General features: G+C 48.1%; 1 protein-coding gene across 4 annotated transcripts in view; it reads right to left on the reverse strand.

The window, feature by feature from the left end:
• The window catches only part of STX2 (syntaxin 2), a 39538-nt gene extending 30241 nt beyond the window's left edge, over positions 1-9297 (reverse strand). Inside the window, exon 1 of one of the 4 annotated variants that reach the window (XM_082418332.1) lies at positions 9037-9292. In XM_082418332.1, coding sequence (XP_082274458.1) covers positions 9037-9066 — 30 coding nt within the window. In that variant the 5' untranslated portion in view covers positions 9067-9292. Of the gene's footprint in view, positions 1-9036 lie in introns of all 4 variants that reach the window. The other 3 variants (XM_082418331.1, XM_082418330.1, XM_082418329.1) reach the window with 3 other exon arrangements.
• Positions 9298-16166: the final 6869 nt, after the last annotated feature.

Consider the following 16166-nt stretch of genomic DNA (forward strand, 5'->3'; position numbering starts at 1 on the left):
TTCCACTAAATTTAGCTAGGAAAACAGCTACAAAATTTAATAAATGTGTCAAGAAAGCACAAGGCAGCCTCCCTCTGCACCATCCAGGGCCCTCGCTAAGGCAAATCGATTTGGCCTAAAAATCAATAATAATCTCTCACCACCCCAGGGAAGGCTTCGGCACCTGACTTACCCCAGGGTCTCCTCGAGGACACAATCCAGGAGGGCAAGGGAGAAGAGGCGAGTTCCTCTAAGGGAGGCGCGAGCTCCCGCACGCAAGGGGCTTTTACGAGAGGACCGTGAAGAACGTGTTATCACCAGGCGACACCAGAGCTGGGACAGCCGTGGGGCGGTCTCCGAGGGAAAAGCAGAGACCCACCTACGCAGGACTCCGGCAGAAGCTCCCTCAGCTGCGGGCCGGAGTCCCCCGGCGCCCCTCAGAGCTGAGGGACCCTGCTCTCACAGGCGCCAGCTGCGGGGAAAGAGGCCTGCAGTCGGGCAGCGCTGCCACTGCGAACGTCTCATGTGAGCTCCGCTAACAGGACGAGCACTATGGGTTCAACCGTGCCCCCTAAACACAGATGTTGCAAACCCCCAGGACCTCAGCCTGGGACCCGTATTTGGAAAAAGGATCAGTGAAGATGCCGTCAGTCAAGATGAGGTCACGCTGGAGCAGCGTGGGCCCTTAACCCAACGTGAGTCGTGCCCTTGTGAGAAGAGACAGAGACGCACAGGGGAGGCGGCCCGTGATGACAGCGATGCACCTACAAGCCGAGGACCCCCGAGGACCGCCGCCCGCACAGGAAGGTGAGAGAGGCAAGGCAGGCCTCTGGCGCAGGTTCGGGGAGGGTGCGGCCCCGCGACCCCCTGGCTTCTGGCCTCCAGAGCCGGGAGGGCACGTCTCCCTGGGTCAGGCCCCAGTCTGCGGGCCCGCAGCACGAGAGCCCAAGGACGCGCACGCACCAGTAAGGGCTGAAGCGCGCTCACGCCACCCTTTTTCCAATCAAGCGTGCTAACCGAGACACTCCTCTTAACTCTGCAGCCTGTGAACAGCACTGTCCGGAGGAAAGAACCCTGTACCTACCGGGAGTCGCAGATCGGGGTTCTAACCTGCGACGAGGCGGGGACGACACCCATCCCGTCCCCGCCCCCAGAGGCGGGGCTGTGGGTTTCGGAAGGGCGCTATTTTCCCAGGGCGTGCATACCCCAACAGGCTCTTAAAATCGTTTCTGGTCCACGATCTTAACTCCAAGCAAAAAAGCACTTAAAGGCAGATCGGCAATTGGCTAACAAGCGACAGAAAGTCATGTGCAGATGCGCCCGCCAACTCCGCAGTGCTCTTCTCCGGGCTCCCAGGGCACCTGAAGTGAAAGACGGCTGCTACTGGGTACCGCGCGCCAGGGCACGGGGCGGCAGGAGGGCTCGGGGTGCGCGCCGTCTCACCGGTCCTCCGGCGCTGCCCGAGGCCTGCGAGCATCCCCGCTTCGCACACAGCACCCCCCGGACGGCTGAGCACCCAGCCTCTTTGGGCAGCAGGTGGGTTCGACCTCACAGAACCCACACTGCGCTCACACCCCAACGGCAAGAGCTGCCCTCGCCTCCGGCTCACAGTCACCGGGCGACGAAACTTACCTCCCACACCCGCTCCTGTCCCTTCACGACCCACCCCCTGCCAGGAGGGGCCGAGGCTCGAGGCTCGAGGCTCGAGGGGAGGGCCGCCCTGGACGCTCAGAGCCGAGGCCGCCCTGCCCCTCTGACGCCAGCCCACGCCCTTGCTCTCAACCCCGCCCCCGCCCCGCCCCTCTGACTCCAGCCCACGCCCTTGCTCTTAACCCCGCCCCCGCCCCGCCCCGCCCCTCTGACGCCAGCCCACGCCCTTGCTCTCAACCCCGCCCCCGCCCCGCCCCTCTGACGCCAGCCCACGCCCTTGCTCTTAACCCCGCCCCCGACCCGCCCCCCCGCCCTCCTCCCGGAAGAAAGGGCTTCACGAGGGTCCTCCAGGCGAAGCCGGCCTCCCAGCTGTCCTCCGAGCTCCGGGGCGGGGCGGCCTCGCCCGGGCCTTGGACTCCACGGGCTCCTGGAGTGGCCCCGCACGTCACCGCCCTCCCCGCGCCCCACCCGGTCGCTTCTCAGCTGGGGCCCTCGTAGGGCTCAAGGGACTGAACTGTAAGTAGCCAACTCCCTGCAGGTTCAACCAAAGAAGCTCGGGGGAGGGGGGAGGGGAGAGAGTGACCGTGAACTTGGCCTAGCAGGGCTGGGATTCTCCGGGGCCGGGGGCGCACATCTCACCCCCCGACAGCCACTCGCGGTTCTCAGAGGCCTCGGCGTTCGGCCTGTTTCGCTTTCTGCCGTGGAAAATGACAACCACGTACAAAAGTGGAAGGAATGACATACTGGGCCCTCGATGGGTCCATCGCAGGGGTTCAACGACGGTCAATCCACACCTGTCTTGCTTCACCTGCACGCCCCCAGCCCCACCCCTGACCCCCGCGGCACTAGGCCACCTCGAGGCGAAGCCCACACGAAGATGCCTGTTGTGTGTGTGACACGGTCGCGAGCCTAAGCCCGCCACTTCACCTGCTCCGGGAGAAACACTTATTCATTTCCAGGCTCAGGAGAGAAGGTTTCCAACCTGACACTCTCCCTACGGGAAGTCAGTCATTTTACTATCACATCACACAGGGACCACACTCCGTGCAGGAGGCGGTGAACAAACAGTTACCAAAGAAATTCAATTCTTCCTTGCCGCTGAAGCCCACGTGTCATGCATGACCTTTATTCAGTCATTCGCTTCCTGGTAAATCATTCGTTTCTGTACCTTCAGACCAAGAGGGAGTCAATGACTTGGAATCTGTTTCCTCTAATGCCTTTTCTTCCTTCTCATTTTAAACCTTTACTTATATTTCTTAGTTCTATCTGGAATTCTCAGAATTACCTGACATTAGGAAATAGACCCAGTAATACTGTCTTAGCTTTTCCATTCATGAAAAAAGAAACAAAGAAATGACTACCAAAACAATGCTATTTAGGGACTCCCCTGGCGGTCCAGTGGTTCCGGGCTTCCGTGCTTCCACTGCAGGGGGCCCGGGTTCGATTCCTGGTCAAGGAACTAAAATCCCACATGCCGCACAACGTGGCCAAAAAAAAAGAGGAAAAAAGAAAAAAACAATGCTGTTTAAGCTGCTGCACAATCGCCCCGTCTTCAGTGAAGCCCACGTTCAACCTTTCTAGCTGAGAAGGTGTGATCCCTGTACAATAAATAGCTGCTGTTTACAACAGTGTACTTACTGTATATAACAAAACGACTTGTGGCAAAGCATTTACTACAAGCAGTGGGAGTACTCTCCAACTTGATTTCCAAAGTGTCAAAGTGCAAGAGAAACATCCAAATATCAACATTCCGTTTCTGTTAAATTTTAAAACAATTCTCCTTAAAAGCAGCATTATATTAAAATACAATTCTCTCTGTAAAAACTGTTCTGAGGAAGAGACATCAAGTAGCTTCCATGTTGAAAGACTATTTAACAGAGATGAATCATTTGTCACTGGAATGCCGTTTAGAAAATTCAGAAGCTGAATTATCACAAATTAGTAGAATCCAAAGTTGGATAAAACACTGGATCTCTTTCTCCAGGTTGTTCTCCAAATACACGTACACTAGGGCCTTCCACGCAAATGATAATTGTGAGGAAATAATTATCCTGAAATATGTACAATGGTTGTAGTAGCTTTACTGCTACAATACATTAATTTCAAAATTACATTACTTCAGTAAAAAACGAATACTTGTAATTAAAAATAGGTAAAAGCTGACTGTCGGCCAGTTGGTAATTACGCTGTCGAATGTCAGTAACATTTCTTTCCCATATATTTATGTCATCAGTCGTAGTTTCATGCCCTAGGTAGAATATTACACTGTTTCATGTTTTATATTTTTACTTCATATTTGTCTCCATTATTAATATTATGTAAATACTGCGGGCACTTACACGTTACATAAATAACACTGGTATTGCACAGATGCTTCTGCTTTTCTCCTCTCGAAGGCATGTTTAAAGATTTCTCCTCATCTCTCATTTTCCGCTCACCACTGACGATCAAACTCATCACCTTCCTGTCCTCCACACCAACCTGCGCCCACAGCCGAGCCCTGCGGCTGGCCGTGCCTTCTGCCCCGCGCCCACCTCCCAGACCTGTGCCCGGCTGGCTCCTCCTCATTCAGATCTCAGCTCAGAGACCTCCCCCATCAGAGACCCCTGATGGCCCAGCCCAAAACAGCCACGCCCACACCCACTCCCCCTGTTTCATTTCCTCCCCAGCAGTTACCGCGAGAGGCATTTTATTGCTCATTGACTTGGCTGTTTCTTGTCCCCTCCCTCATGACACGTTTCAGGGGAGCAAGGACTTCGAGGGTCTTGTCATAACTCACGCCTGACACAGTGCCTGGCACGTAGCAGCCACTCAGCAGAGGTCAGCTGAAGGAATGAATGAAGAGCAGAGAGACAGACCGAGATGGGGGTGGAGCGGAGAGAAAGCACACACAGAAGGACAGAGAACCCGGGAAACAAAGACACAGACACACACAGTGAGAAGCAGCTCGGCAGACGAAGGTCAAGGACAGAGGCGATCTTGGTCGCTCGCTGGCCCTGGTTCCATCCCCTCGTGAGGTCTCACGGCACAGCCCGCCCTGAGTCTGAGGCCGCATTCTACCCTTTAATCGATCTCCCTTTTCTGTTTTAGCTAAGGGGTTTCTGTCCCTTGCAACCCAAAGAGCCTTGAAGACGACAGAGTCCACTGTCATCTGCATCTTCCTAACCCTGGGCATTTTCAAAAGCAAACACACGACTCAGTACACACCTAGCAGGTGCTCTGTGCAGAATCCTGAGGCTTCAGAGCAAACCTGACAGCACACATCTGTCCTGGAAACGGTGCAGAGTCTGGGGGAGGGCACAGGAAGAAAACAGGACCTCGTGTGTGTTCAGATGCGTAGAGACAGGAAGATCTCTGGGGACACAAGAGGGAAGGAGGGCGGGAAGACTTCCTGGTGGTGATGCCTGAACTGAGGCCAAAAGAAGGGGTGGGGCCGGCAGAGAAAGGGGGAGAGAGACGCACACGTGGAGCAGCGTGTGCAAGGGCCGGAGCGGAAGGGCGCGTGGGAACAGCAGAGACTGGACCAAGGCGATCTGCGGGAACGAGGGTGCTGGTTATCGCTTAGGTTCTCTATTCCTTACATTCACAATGAACAGACTTGAAGTTAAAAACAAGAAGTAACTAACCTGTGGAAATGTACAGGCTTTGCTCTTTTATTTTGTATACAAACGGATATTTATTATAGTTCCTGGAGAAACTATATAGATTCCAACTGTGGGAACTGTCTGTATGATGATACAGGATTTAGTAAATTATGAAATTCTAAACCATAAACATATTCAAAGTTATAGATATATTCATATATTAAATTATACATGTACTATGAAATTCTCAGTATTTTAAGTTTCAGTGAAGTACTTAGAAAAAAAACGTTTTTATTTTATAAATTGGAACCTGAAACTTTACTACGTAACAATCTGCACTCTGTGTGCAATCTGAGCTGCCAAAAAAGAACCTTAAAAATATCTGGGCAGTTTTTCCTGCCGCTTAAAAAATTATACTTGTGGGACTTCCCTGGTGGTGCAGTGGTTAAGAATCTGCCTGCCAATGCAGGGGACATGGGTTCAATCCCTGGTCCGGGAAGATCCCACATGCCGCGGAGCAACTAAGCCTGTGTGCCACAACTACTGAGCCCATGTGCCACGACTACTGAAGCCCACGCACCTAGAGCCCGTGCTCCGCAACAAGAGAAGCCACCGCAATGAGAAGCCCACGCACCACAACGAAGAGTAGCCCCCGCGCGCCACAACTAGAGAAAGCCCGCGCGAACCCAACGCAGCCAAATAAATAAATAAATAACTAAATAAATAATACTTGCAATTCATCACCATGAACCCAGGTATTAAAAACAGTAATTTTCTCAATAAACAACAAGGTCCTACTGTACAGCACAGGGAACTATATTCAACATCCTGTGATAAACCATAATGGAAAAGAATATGAAAAAGAATATGTATATGTATAACTGAGTCACTGCTGTACAGCAGAAATTAAACACAACATTGTAAATCAACTATACTTCAATAAAATGTTTTTAAAAAGGTAATTTTCTCATACATCTACTAATGAATACCACATAGCTACTGTGTTTATGTTTATTACCCTGCAAATTCCCACAGTTGAAATTTGCAATTTTTCTATTTTTAACTATAATAAATATAGTCATTTGCATTTGCAAACTTTTCTTAAAGGTAATCAACATATATTTGGGGCCATTATCTTACAGGACAGCAATTCCGTCCTGATTGACTTATTTCCTAAACAGTATTTCCTTCTGCTTCTCCACTCTTCCTTCCCCGGGCTGTGCACACCCCCCGCACACACCCAGTTCATTTCTGTGTCCCCTGCACCTAGCACATTACCTCGTAGAGAACTGGCACTCAAGTGCCTGTTGAATGGGTAGTCCTTTTATTTTTCTGTAAACCAGAAACATCTTTCTGGATTTAGAGTTTAGGAAATCTTGGACAACTCACTTAAACTTTCTGCACCCAGATGAACTGGCTGCTCAAAAAGAGAATCACTGCTTAGAAGCAGCTAACTCTATATTTGACAAACTGTACTGGACGAACTAACTTTTAAGTCCTTTCTGAGTAGTTATCAGTGGGAATCTTTTTCTCAGGAGGAATCCTTAGCAGCTAATAAAGGAATCTTTAGAAGGCATCACAAATATCTGTCAATGTGGACATCACAGGCATTTTAAGTACCAAAATTAAATATTAAACTTTACCTAGGAAAAAACACCAGCCATTTAGAAACATGGTTGTGAAAGGACAGTCAACTTCTCCAAGAACTACCTGGAAAGGACACATATCCTGAAAAAAAAATTAACTTTTATATCTGATAATTTTCAGACAAGTTTTTAAATCTTAAAAGTTATTAAACTTTAAGTATGTCAAATTCAATTTTAACTTAATATTTTATGCCAGGGAGAAGGTTCCTTTTTATAACTTCCTGAAAACATTTTTAAAAACTAATAAATATTAAGAGCACTTGTAATTACAGACCATTTTCTCTCTCCCATCTTCTCCCAGAGTGGCACACGCAACAGATAACTTTATGTTTCACAGCTTCTTCCATGAGAGTAGACAAGAAAGATGTTATTATCCCCACTTTATAAACAGGAAAAGTGAAGTTCTGAGAGGCTTAAAAATTCTGCCCAAGATTCAACAACTCCAGACGTAGAAACTTCTGCTAACTTGCTCTACAGCTGCTTAGTCTTCATCTACAGCAAGATGATAATTGGACCAGAAAAGGTCACTTCTTGCTCTAAAATTCTAGATCAAAACATGTTCTTACCAACACTGTTGCCATAAGAGCTGAAATATGCATACACTGAAGAGTGATAAGTAACTGTCTTCTTTATTTTTTGCTAATCAAGCCAAGAAAAGCTGCTCACATATTCCACTGACAGATCTTTTCTACTATTCCCCAACATTCATAAATTTGGCTATTCTCTCGTGATACATTCGTCATTTCTTCATTTAACAAATATTTGAGTTTCTAATTCTAACAAGGAAAGATACTCCCTTGAGTGAGATAACAGAACAGTAATTTGCTGTTTCATACGGTGCTGACCTGCAAAGTGCAGAGGTCAAAGTACCTGACCGTTAACAAAAAGGGAAGGAGAGAAAAATCACTATGAAGAAACTTTCTGGGGATGACTGTAAAAGCAAAATTTCCACAATCTTAAGAATGAATAATTCACTGCCTTTCTGAACTAAGACTCCTCATCTGGCTGACAGAACACAGATAATAATCCGACTATTCTCTCTCCTTCCTAAGCCTGGGGCACAGCTAGATCCATTCTAGAAGCAAAGAAGAGAAGTTAATTCATGACATTCAATGGATGCCTTAGGGCAGTGGGCCTAGCGCAGGTCTGAGGCTGCCAGGGATTCTGTGCGCTGGGAAACAAAATGCAAACGTTCAGCACAATTAGTACTTGTATTGAATATTTTTAAAGAAAAAGAATGAATTCTGTTGGCCTAAAATTTTTCAGCGCTCCCACACTCTATGAACATCCACTACAGCTGCAGCGTCTCCATCTCATTCACAGCATTGTCTGTGGAACGCATCAAACCCGAGTCCAACGCCTAAGGGGACAAAACACTGCCCTCTTACTAAAATAGTCGGTAATTTGCTGTCGCTACTCACTGAGCACCTACACGCTCCACTAGCTGGGCTTACTGGCAGTAAGCAAGCACAAAGCAAACCATTTACAGGGGAAACAAAAGGCGCCGCTCCGTACCTGCCTCGCCGCTCCCTCCAGCATCCAGCCCTGCAAGGCACCCCCCACCCCCACGGAGGCGCGTCAGGTGCGTTCACTCCCACCGCGCGGGGTCCCGTCTTAGACCCCAGGGACGAGACAGGGGGCGAGGGGACAAGTCCTGCCCCCCAGGAGCTGACACCCACTAGGGTGGGACGGACCATAATTCAGCAAGTAATTTCTGGTCGTGCTGAGTGCGGTGCAAGGATTCAAACCAGGCGACAGGATGGAGTGACTCCAGGGAAGGAATCAAGCTGGAGAAGCGGCAGAGCCCAGCTCAGAAAAGGGGTTCGAGGTCCAGTCCGGCCGCTGCCCTGAGACGCCCTTTCAAAAGCTGTTTCCCCGCCGCGCGGAAGCGAGGGCAGAACAGTGCCCGCCTCCGGGCCGTCGGGGCGTCCGGGAGACTGGGGGACGGCGACCCACGAGGGGCGCTGCGGGCTGGGGGAGCCCTGCGCCCCCGCCCCGACCCCACCCGCTAGGCCGCCCCGACGGGCCGGCGCCCCCCGACCTGGCCTCCCCTTCCCGCCCGCCCCCGTGACCCCGCCCGGCCCGCAAGCCCCTCCCGCCAGGCCCCGGCCCACGCCCGCGCCCCCAGCGCTCCCGGCCCAAACCGCTATCCGCCCGCTCGCCCGCCCGCCGCTCACCGCCGTCAGGTCCGGCAGCCGGTCCCGCATCCCCGCGGGCCGGGCGCCGCGCGCCGCCGCTCAGGCCTGCCCGGCGCCGCCTCCGGCCGGCCGCAGGCTCTCGGTGGCCCAGCCGCCGCCTCAGCCAGCCGGTCGCCGTCCTCTCCGCCGGCGCTGCCACGGCAACCGCGCCGGCGCGCTCTGCGTACGCCCGGCCCGTGCCGCGCCCAGGCCCACGCAGACGGCGGGAGCCTTCCTGCGGGAATGCCGCGGCCCGAGGGGCGGGGCCCGCCGGGGAGGGGCGGAGCCTTGGCGGGGTGGGCGGGGACTATCAGGGAGGGAAGGGGCCGGCCAGAGAGGGGAAAGAGGCGGGGCCTCTTAGGCCGGGACAGGGACAGGACCTGGTGGGGGAAGGGGCGGAACCTGACTGAAATTGGAGGGGCGGGGCCTGTTGAGGAAAAGGCGGGGCAGGCCACGGAGGGGCGAGGCACGGCCGAGCTGGCGGCCTCGTAGCCTGGTCAGTTAGATGCACCTTTTACCCTTCTTGATTGCTTTTATTTTTGTGCTTTCGCATTCATTTTATTTATTTTAAAAATTCGTGGTAAATTTGGTGACAAACTTAGCAAGCCTATGAAGATGAGCTGGGTGCAGCTTTGCGTATGCATATTCTGAACATAAGCTTTCTCTTTAAGGCTTCATACCAGCCTTTTGTGTGAATAAAGGACAAGAGATAAAGTAAGTCCTATAATGCTTAACGAATATAACTTAAAATGGCATGGGATGGTGATATGCACGGACTCAGGCCTTGGGATGCAGTTCTAGTGGAGAAAGAGGATACAGAAGCGGATAAATAAATAAGCAAAAAAAATAGGGGCATGCACTTGGAGGAGAGCTGAAAGAGGGGTGGCTACATCAGAAAGGTGGGCATGAGAGGCGCCAGAGTATAGGCCAACAAAGTTAGAGGGAACAGTCCCCAAGACCACTCTCACTTCTGACACCAACTACAAGTTCCGGGGGTTCCCCCACCACACTCAAATTCAATAATTCACTGGAGGGACTCAGAATTCACTAAACACTGCAGCGCTGACAGGGTTTATCACAGGGGAAGGATACAGATTAACATCAGCGAAGGGCAGAGGTGCATGGGGGGAGACACGGTCGCACCAAATGGAAGGCTTCTGTTGTCTTCTCCTTGGGCAGTCAGGGCACATTACTTTCAAGCATTGATGTGTGTCAATATACACGAAGTCGCCCACCAGGAAATCTCACCCGAGCCACCAAATTCTGAGTTTTTATTGGGGCTCCATTGCATAGGCATGACTGATTGATTAATTACCCTCCTGGTTGATCTAAGTCTCCAGGTTGACCTGTACCCATGGAACCCGAAAGTCCCATCCTAAATCACATTGTCACTATCTGGCTAGTCCAAAGGCCCCCAGGCAAACAAATACTACTTCCAGGAGTGAGAGCAAAGGACAGACTTCTTTTTGGACAAGGTTAAATTCTTTACTACCTCCTTGAATAGGTGGCTTTTGTGCTATGATCTAAGGTAAAGAAAGCAGCCATAAGAAACATATTTGAGAATAGTCTAGACAGAAGAAGCAGGGAATTTTGGATTTGGTTCTGGGCGTGACTGGGTTCTTGGATTATAGTAGAGGAGCAGGGGAAGCAGAGACTAGACAGTTTAGAAACCAAAGATAGGGACTTAAACTTGGGTGGACTAGGGGCAAATTTGTCTCTTCTTAATTTATGACTTTGTTATGTTTTTCATAATTTAAATCAAAATCAATTTGATGGATATGGGTTGAACAAAAATCCTCCCTTTTGACTAAGCAATTAAAATGAGGTGTGAGCAGGGGGTGAGGAGGCAGTAATTGTACAGAGCTTTTCTGAGACTGGAGTTAATATAAAGGGGGTAAAACTGAGTGAGGATAGAAAAACACCTGGTCCTGGACACAGCGTTTGAGCTCCTGTGTCAAGCAGTACTTGGAACCAATATACCGCAGGACTTTCATAAGCCAATGAATTTCTTTTTCAGTTTTTTCACTTAGAATGAAGACGTCCTAATACATTGCTGTGAGAATTTACAGACTAAGAGGTAAGCTACTTCTGAAATGTAGGGCCCCGGGGAATAGGGGCTTTGGTCTGTTTTGTTCACTATTGTGTCTCCGATTCCTACAAAATGTCAGGCACATTGTAGGCACTCAATACACAATTTGTAAAATAAAATAATAGATGTTCAAAAACTCTAATTCAAGAAGATACACACACCCCAATGTTCATAGCAGCACTATTCACAAGAGGCAAGACATGGAAACAACCTAAACGTCCATCAACAGAGGAATGGATAAAGAAGATGTGGTACATATATACAGTGGAATACTACTCAGCCATTAAAAAAGAATGAAATAATGCCATTTGCAGCAACATGGATGGACCTAGAGACTATCATACTAAGTGAAGTAAGTCAGAGAGAGAAAGACAAATACCATATGATATCACTTATATGTGGAATCTGAAATATGACACAAATGAACGTATCTACGAAACAGAAACAGACTCACAGATATAAAGAAGAGACTTGCGGTTGCCAAGAGGGAGGGGTGTGGCAGAGGGATGGCTTGGGAGTTTGGGATTAGCAGGTGCAAACTATTGTATATAGGATTGTATATACAATTTTATATTGTATATTGTAACAAGGACCTACTGTATAGCACAGGGAACTATATTCAATATCCTGTGATAAAGGAAAAGAATATGAAAAGGAATATATATATGTAACTGAATCACCTTGCTGTACATCAGAAATTAACACATTGTAAATCAACTATACTTCAATAAAATTAAAAATAATAATAATAATAATAGATGTCCAGTCCTGGCTTTGAATCCCAGTTCTGCTATTTACTCTCTGTGTAACTTTGGATTGTGAAAACTAATAAAGGGAAACCTCACTAAAATGGAGTCAAGAGGCCAGAGGGGGTGCTCTCACTCAATGTCAATACAGATCCCAGCAGGAAGAGATGGTACCTCACATCCCCTGTGGGAAGTGACATTACTACCACCAGCGAGAGGAAGATTTTCTCTTGGCCTGGCAACAGCTCAGCCAATGAGAGACCATCACACCTCAGCCAATGAAAGCCACTGTGTTTCAAATTCCCAGTTTCTTCCAACGGACTTTTTGTTCATAACAGCCCCTCCCAAGTTCCCCTTCTCCTCTACAAGAGTTTCCTTTCTTTTGTTTTACCAGACTTGCTTGTAGGTTGCCGTAGTTGCACATCCCAAATTGAAATTCTTTGCTGCTCAGGAATAAACCCATTTTGCTGGTAAAATAACTGACTTTTATTGTTTCAGGTTAACAGGACAAAAAGATTAATTTCTCTAAGCCTCAATTTTCCTGCCTGTGAAGTGGTGAAAAGGCAGCTTTCAAGCTGAAAGGCTGTGGCTTTCCCATTTTGACCCCACTATGCCTCCAGAGACTGATTCACCCTACTCATTTGCCCTCTTAATTGCAAACAATGAGTATGAATGATGTCTGTTTAATCAATTTATGCTTATTACTCTTAGAAACAATTAACACCTAATAGAAATCTAAACTACACATGGTAAAATTTGTTACAAATTTTAAAAACCGATTGAAAAGTTATATCTGGTTAGCAACAGCAGAAAAAATTACTCAGAAAAATTAGGCTTCGTAGAAAGAATCATTAACATAAAATTAACTTCCTAAAAATGCACACTGCAAAATTTGCTCTTTAAAAATTGATGAAAGCATCAAATCTTAACAAACCTTAGATGTGCAAAATGAAGCCTGGAGAAATTGCACTGAGTAAAAATTATTTACCTATCTGCACACACACCAATACTCTCCAATGCCAGAAGCTGTAATAAATAAATGTTTTATGCTGGAGAGCTGATTAATGAGTAAACTCTTGGCAGCGGAAAGTACAGGGGTAGTGTACTGAGTAGTAGACTACTCAGGTTTGAGTAGTGACTCAGACAGGCGGGTCTGATCCAGGTACTCAGACAGTCGTCAGGGCTCAGCTTTCATCCGCCAGGTGACTCCTCTTTATTGGCCTCTGGCTCTGGCGGGAGCCAGATTCAGTCCCAGGGAAAAGAAAGAGCACCTTTTCTGGGTTGCAGCCTCAGATTCCCGAACTTCACTCTGATTGGATCAACTGGGGTCATTTGTCTACCCCCGAACCAATCACCAGTCAGGTGGCTCTGCGGCTGTGATAGGTCAAACCCGGTCATGTGACCTCCCTGGGACCGGAAATGCCTCTCCCGGAATTCCCTGGCAGATGGAGGTCTAATGAACGGGGCTGAATCCTGCAGAAGGACAAGGGGTTCTGCGTGGCTGAATAACCACCCCATGCCACTCCATCCCAGGGAAGATAAACTCACCAGCAAGAAATGAAAAAGGAAGACATTGGGGTCTTTCCATTGTACTGTGTAGAACGCTAATTAAGGCATTGATTTACCCTAACACGGTTCCCTCTGGAAAACACTTTCTTAATGAATCCTCACTGATGTCAGAACAATTTTGACTAAATGTGTTTATCCATAAATGTTCCCTGGATTCTGAATGTGGCATCTAAACATCCAGTTTCTGTGGTATCTCACTCGAAAAAATGGAATCCCACAGTCAAAGCAATTAAAAATGAGTCCAATCTTTATTAAGTTATCCCTAAGAATATTAAAAGAGGTCTCATTTGTAACCCCCAAGATCACTCTTTAAATCCTTTCTACAGTCTTCTAGTGTTTCATGTCTTTTATACCCTATAGTTCCCAAAGTACTCTTTTTCTCACTCAGCACCCCCTAAACTTCCCCACCAGGGCACTCGTACTGGGTCAGCACTTTCCATCCATCCACCACCACTGTTAATTTCTCTCCAATAAGTATTGGCCCTGCCTTTTCCTCCCCCTCCCCCAACAGATTATTCCAAAGCATATAATATGGGGAGCAGTTGGATAATGTTGAATTGTCAGCCAGAAGTTTCTTATCCTGCCAGGGGAAGAATGAGGGTGTGACTACTAATACCTAATTTGTCAATTTTTCCTTATTTCTTACATACATAGGCAGTCAAATGTCTCTGGGGGTCAAAATATCAGTCAGATCACGGTAGTGCGCTCAAAACAGCTACTTATCAAGATTGAAAGAGACCTATGTTCCTAAGAAAGAGAATCTGATTACCACCCCCTTGATGGATGGGGGTAGTTCTCGAAGAAAGGGGGTCATTGTGAGTTGGACTTAGACAAGGCCTGAAAAGGTATCCTCTGCTACAGTAGGCCACCTTAGAAAGGAGAGAAGGGAGAGAGAACAGGGGCAACGAGAAAGGCCATTAGTCACTGGGATAAGCATCATAATGCCCCCCCATAGATGTCCACACCCTAATCCTTAGAACCTCTGACTGTGTTACCTTATATGGCAAAAGGGGCCTTGCAGGCTCTTGGACTTTCCTGGATTACTAGGGGTGGGCCCAGTCTAGTCACCTGAGCCCTCGCAAGCAAAGAACTTTCTCCAGATGAAAAAGATGCGGCAGAAGGGGCTGTCAGAGAAACTGCAAATGTGAGGTGTCAGTGCCACATCACTGACTCTGAAATGTAGGGTCATGTGCAAGGACCCAAGAGACTTCTAGGCACTAAGGGTGGACACCAGCTGACAGCTAGCAAGGAAATGGGGCCCTTTGTCCAATATCTGCAAGGAACTGGGTTCTACCAACAACCTGCGTGGGCTTGGAAGCCGATTCTTCCTTGTACCTCCCTATAAGGGCCTGGGCATTGACACTTTGATTTCAGCCTTATGAAACCCAAGCAGAGAACCCAGCTGAGCCACCCAGACTTCTGACCTATGGAACTGTGAGCTAATAGATATGTATTGTTTGAAGCTGCTGAGTTTTCGATAACTTGTTATGTCAACAATAGAAAACTAATATAGTCATTTACTAAAATTAGGAATTTAGCTCCTGGAAGATAGGGCATATATCTTAATATTATGTGTCCCTTTTCAAGGAGTGTTACAAATAAATGAATGAAAGAATGAGTAGGGCAAGGATGGTGACACACTGATCTTTCTATCTGTCCTCGCTACCCACATAGCTATGTTTTGGGTTGACATGAACTGAATAAATAAATCATACCTTTAGTTGCCACAGACTGAGAAGGGCCTACAGAGAGCTAGAACAGAACTGAATGCCTCCTGAAATCACGGTGGGAATCATGTGACAACTCATAGGCCAGAGACTCACAGTTAAGGGTGATGTACACCCCAGCACATTGGCTCCAGCCTTCTCCTATGCAACCTAGAATTTTCATCTAGACCATCGGTTTTATTTTCCCCACCTGATTCATCCATCAGAAATGGTTGACTCTTCAGTACACTAAAGTTGAAGCCAACACTCTGGAGGTTACAGCACACTGATAACATGCTGTGCGGATTGATGGGACCGTTTATAAACCCTATATATATAAAATATTACTCACTCAGAGTAAAAACTAAAGTCCTTATAGTGGCCTGCAAGGTCCTGTCCAATCTGATCATCCTCCAAGACCTCCAAAGCCTTGTTTCCCTCTGCCCTTCCCTCCACTGACTCCCAGCCAGCCATGTGTCACCTCAGGGCCTTTGCACTGGCTGTTCTTGTCTGAATGCTCTTCCCCCAGATATCTGTGTAGCTTGGTCCCTTACTTCCTTTAAGACTTTGGTCCAGTGACACCTTTTCTGGGAAGCCTGTCCTGCCCCACCCTGTTAAAAATTGCCATTTCTTCTTCACACTCTGAACCCTCTTACCTTGTTCTTTTTTCTCCTTAACACCTACACCCTCTGACCAACTATGTCCTATACACACTTATTTTGTATGCTGCTTACTATTTGTCTTTCTCCTCCGAAAAGTCCACTCCATCAAGGGCAGGGATTTTTGTCCACTTTGCTCAGCAATTCTTGCCAACACCTGGAATGGGGCCCAGCACATAGGAGGTGTGTAATAAATATTTGTCGAGCAATTTATGCTGCAAAATTTGCTTAATACATGTATTCATTCAAAAGTAAACTTTATTACCGTGGTGGGAAACTTAACGGAAAATTACAGGTTCGTGAATTTCTGGCCAGCTACAGAGTTTGAATTTGAACCTAGCAAAGTTCCTGACTATTTTAA

This window comes from Balaenoptera physalus (assembly GCF_965194825.1).
Source record: "Balaenoptera physalus genome assembly, chromosome: 12".
NCBI lineage: Eukaryota > Metazoa > Chordata > Mammalia > Artiodactyla > Balaenopteridae > Balaenoptera > Balaenoptera physalus.